Below are 5,295 nucleotides of genomic sequence, written 5' to 3'. Positions count from 1 at the left end.
ACAGCTCTCTGTGATAGAAGGGTCAGCACAACCGTGGACAGATGCAGACAGGTAGCTGGAACACGAGTTAATGGGAAATAAATCAGTACAGGAGAGAATGGTGGAGTGAAAAGAAAAAAGATGAAAAATCCTTTTGACAAAATTTGGATCACCCAATAATTGGTAGTGAATAATCACCACAAGGGAACAAAATCAGCCCAATTGCCCCAACTGGACCAGAAACCACCCAATTGTCACTGGAACTGCTGGCAACAATGAACCTGATGTCGAGACAGATGGCAAAATTTAGAACACCTAGTTGTAGGAACTGGTAGTGAATAATCACCACAAGGGAACAAAATCAGCCAAATTGCCCCAACTGGACCAGAAACCACCCAATTGTCACTGGAACTGCTGGCAACAATGAACCTGATGTCGAGACAGATGGCAAAATTTAGAACACCTAGTTGTAGGAACTGGTAACGGATGGGAGGTTGCAGGATGAAATACAGTTATGGGAGAGATCATGGTATCAGAATGAGACAAACGAATAACCAAAGACCAAAGGTTGAATGTGACTCACAAAGTCCACAAATGATACCAAAGACACTGAAAAATCTCCAAAAACAAACCGAGGGAGAAAAGAAGCCATCCAGAAGTCATAAAGATAAGGAGAAGGTATATGAACCTGTGAAAAGACAGTGTCCTTCCCAATAAGATCCTAATAGCAACAAAACCATGTGGGAAGGGAAAGGACAGAAGAGGACAATAGCGCCAAGGAGGAATAAGAAGGGAAAGTTTATCACCCCAAAACCCCTCAGGGGACCAGTGGAGTGCCTCAGAAAGGAGATGTAATGTTTGACAAGTACTGTAGGAAGGCTGTAAGGGTAAGACTAAGGTGGAAAATGGACATGGGAGAAAGGGATATGATTATCAGGGACAGCCTCCCACACTGACAAAAGTGACTTCAACTGCTGGGAGTTGAGAAGGAGTTGATCAGCTTGCTGATAAGCCAAAGCCTAATGATCAGAAGTCCATGAAGGATGAGGCATACTAACATCAGTCCTCAACTGAGAAACGAAATGCTCAGTATGAACCCAGATGTGAGGGGAAGGATGGAAAACAAAAGACTCTAATGATGGGTGCCATGTAAAAAAAAAGAAAGAACAGTAGCATATAAAAATGGTGAAAATGGAACACACCTGAGAAAACATATCGAATAAGGCATGGCATAGTTAGGAGGAGGATAAAAATAGTCTGTCAATATTCTCCTTGTCATGAACAGGGTTGGGCAATGCAGGAGGAATCTGAACATTGTAAGGAGAAAAACGATGCCTTATATAATAATCAATCTCCTGACAAATGATAGCCAAAAAATCATTAGTAAAACACAAACTTTGAAATTAATCTTAAATCATGAAGAAGTTGAAAATGAGAAAAGAAATCAATAAACAAAAGTAAGTTATCATGGCAAATTTCTACATAAAAACTAACTGTAGCAAATGAATAAATCAAGTAAATCACTACTTCACAAAAAAAGAGAAATAAACATGTGAAAAAAAGAACATAATCGATAACATCTGCACTCGATCACTGCCTAATAAGAAGTGATAATTTCGTAGAATCGAATAGAGGGAGTCATGTGCATCAGAAGGGTGTATCACTATCCTATTGGAATTGGGCTGTCGCATGAATATTTACATGTGAGACACAGTTTAACCATAATGATCAGAGAGTACGTGGGAGTTAAAGGCTTGTGGCATCCAAATAAATGCTCACATATAGAGGGCAGCACTGAATGAAAATGTGAGTGGAGGTAGTGTACCATATCAGAATTTAAGATTTACTTTACCACACCTCTTAAGAATAAACACATTAATGTCCCAAAATTGATTACTCTACTTGAACATACCATATGGATTCTTAGCAAGGGTGGCATGAGAAGTCTCCAATTCATCGGAATCACCTTCTTTGTTGACTGCTCGTACACGAAACTGGTATTTCTTCCCTGGGACCAGATTCTTCACTTCAAAAGTTGGTTCCTTAGACTTTCCAGCTGGAACCCACAAACCAGTATCCTCGTCCTTCTTTTCAATTTCATAACATTCAATTGGTGTTCCTCCATCATCATCAGGTTCTTTCCACTTGAGTTTGCAGCCCTCCTTGTGGACATCAGACACTTCAAGAGGGCCATTAGGTCGATTTGGTTTTCCTACAGTTAGACAATATAGAAAAAATTACAAAATCTCATTTTAACTTTTAACATGACGATTAAAAACATTCAGTATAATGAAAAGCATAAATTTGAAACATAATTTTTCTATTTTTGTTTAAAATTTCACTTGTTATAGTTTATATTCCTGCAAGAAGATTAATTATTGTTGTATTTTTTGAGTAACAATAAAATGATAACAATATGATGACTATACATGAACCAGTTGTGGAGGTATAAGTTTGATGACAAAACCTTCTTACACATCTTGTGATTATATAACCTTTTATTTTATTTTTTCCCAGGCCCCCCAGTTGCTTGAGTTTGTCTTGTATTGTTTCACCTCAGTACAATCTATCAAATAATTATGGAAACTCACTATGCCTTATTTACTATGTGTGCTAATCACTCCTAATTAATTCACACTATGCAAAATATTATGAAACACTTCCTACACAATATTTGTATTTACCTTCAAGATTAGAAATCAGTGCCACTGTAGATGGTTTGATAGCATAAAAGGTACCTATGTTTGAGGAGATAATGTAAACCCTAACCACAACATCTGATTTAAAGTAGTTATCTATTTTTTTCAATCTTGCCAAGAGTTAGGAATACTTATTTTCAACAGTATGGTATAGCATCTACGTATATGTGTTTTATTTTGTTAGTTTTATATCATATAATCAACTTCTACACCATATACAACCACTTTTACTTAGCTACTTACAATGCAGCTCAAATATAGTCTTTTTCATATAAATATTCCCTTTTTTTTGTCTTAAGCTCATCAGAGATAATGCAACCTGAGTTTGAGAGTTATAAGCCCTCAAGCTTACTACTAAGTCACCGAGAGTCTATATTCTCTTTGAAATTAACTTATTTGAATATTACCATCAATTGATTATAATGTAGTTTTAGGATTTACATTTATATCCAATTTATGTCACGCTAAACCTTTCATATCTTTTTTGTCACGTTACAGGCATAACCAATCTCACATCAAGAGGAAACCAAGTTCACTAACCTAAAACAGTGATTTCCACCTCAGCTTCATCACTACCACTACTGTTGGTTGCAATAATTTTATACAAGCCACTCTCCTTGCGAGTAGCTCGTAAAATTTCAAATTTTGTGTTGTAATCTACATTGTCAATCTGGTACATGTCGCCTGTCCCCAAAACTTTGTCTTTCAGCTTCCATTCAACTTTTGGAGGTGGTTCACCAATGACATCCACATCAAACTTCACAATCTGTCCAACCTTGAGTGTCACATTCTTGAGGTTAGTTCGATCAATGCGTGGCTTCACTAAGAATAGAACATTTTAAGTCATAAATCAGTAAATTACGAAATTGAATAGACTTTGTTATGATTACATAATAACAGATCTGATACTATACTCACGTGAATATTACTGTCAAGCGTAACAACTCACACGCTTTAAGTTTTCTTTAAAACATTAGTTTTCAAACAAAATATTACTCGTGAAAACACAACTAACAGATTATTAATTAATGGAAAGTAAATTAATAAATACCTGTTTGGTTTTCAAAATCACTACACAGAACTAGTATGGTTAAAGACACATTTTACTCAAACTCCAAAATTCAAGAATTCTTTAAATTAAGTAGTTAAAACATTTTATGGATATACTTTAACTAAAAGGATAAGTATGTCTGATGATGGAATTTGATCCCACAACCCACAGAGTGTATGGTACATAACACGAGGAAAAGAATTGATTGTTATTGAAAGTCAAGTGAAATGAATGAACAAATTCAGAAGTTACTTATGATACTCCTTATTCTACAGCAATCAACAATAGATTGTTGTTGAAAGTCAAGTGCACAAACCTACTTAAATGAATGAACAAATTCAGAAGTTACTTATGATACTCCTTATTCTCCAGCACTCGACATTTACCAATTTAATGGTCAGTGACCCCAAAAGTATGCATAAAACTGCCTGCAGATATTTCAGAACTTCAAAGTATTTGCTATAATGCCTCAAAAGAGTAATACTTTTCTTCTCCTTGTGCTCATTCCTATAATTTAGAAACCTAAAAATAGTCAGATCATGAGTTACCTAACAATAATAAAACTAACTGTCATTTAATCCCACATTAAACAAGCTGCATGTCGTTAAATGTCACCTAACTCTGGTTATAAAAGGATATTATTCAACAATAACAACAAACTTCCATCTCGTATCTGCAATAAAATGGCTGTCACTAAATTCTAACATTAACTGTTTCCACATTCTAACACCTAAAAATCTCTGTAATTTAATCTTAACAAGATCTAGTGTCACCTGCTTCTGGCAGTGAAATGGTTAGCTTCTACATGTAATTTTTTTACTGACTTACAGAATTAGCATATATCTGTAATGTTTTATCAGCAACAATGTTGCGTATGACTCCTAATATTTGTTTAAATAGTAATAACAGCACAATGCACATTCAACTTACAGAATTTGGGTTTTGCTAAATGAGGTGCAGTTGCTTCACTAGGTTCACCAGGTCCAGCTTTATTGACAGCTCTAACACGGAACTCATATTTATCCCCTTCATTTAAGCCCTTCACTTTCCCTTGAGGGATATTTCCTTGAATCTCTGCAGCTGGAATCCAGTTAGGACTGTATTTATCTTTCTTCTCAATGATGTACCCACTGATAGGAGCACCACCATCATTTACGGGGGGTTCCCAATTAAGTTGCACGAAGTCAGAATCATAATCAGTAACTTTTGGACGTCCTGGAGAACCAGGTTCATCTGAATAAAGACAAATCATAAGAAATAATTGAAACACCATTCGATTCCTTTTCTAAAGTAGTGATAGAAATTATATAATTGATTCTTAAACATTAGGCTTAACAGCAACAGTGTTAACAATAGGCAACTGGTATTGAGTATTTACTTTCAGGCTATATGTATAAATACAATGGTTAAGACTAGTGTAGGAGTTAAGCACTCACAGTTTGTTAAATGTAATGAGTGGGTTTTATTTGGGAACTCGGGAGTTGCATGTACTTTTAAGGAAGCTAGTAATGAAGATGTGCAATTTGTAGGTTGGAAGAGAAGTTGGAGGACATCATGATTAAAGTA

The 5,295-nt window shown here is 35.5% G+C and overlaps 1 protein-coding gene across 1 annotated transcript in view; it reads right to left on the bottom strand.

Annotated features, from left to right (window-relative positions):
• Window positions 1-1,891: 1,891 nt before the first annotated feature.
• Window positions 1,892-5,295, bottom strand: part of LOC106472072 (twitchin-like) — a gene marked incomplete at both ends in the record, with an annotated part of 59,738 nt that continues 56,334 nt past the window's right edge. Inside the window, 3 exons of the mRNA XM_013932702.2 lie at window positions 1,892-2,191; window positions 3,219-3,500; window positions 4,660-4,962. Coding sequence (XP_013788156.2) covers window positions 1,892-2,191; window positions 3,219-3,500; window positions 4,660-4,962 — 885 coding nt within the window. The remainder of the gene's footprint in view (window positions 2,192-3,218; window positions 3,501-4,659; window positions 4,963-5,295) is intronic.

The sequence above is a fragment of the Limulus polyphemus genome, unplaced genomic scaffold (genome assembly GCF_000517525.1).
Source record: "Limulus polyphemus unplaced genomic scaffold, Limulus_polyphemus-2.1.2 Scaffold5065, whole genome shotgun sequence".
In the NCBI taxonomy this organism is placed as follows: Eukaryota; Metazoa; Arthropoda; class Merostomata; order Xiphosura; family Limulidae; genus Limulus; species Limulus polyphemus.
Note: the sequence above shows the minus strand (reverse complement) of the source record. Positions and strands in the feature narration are given on the sequence as shown.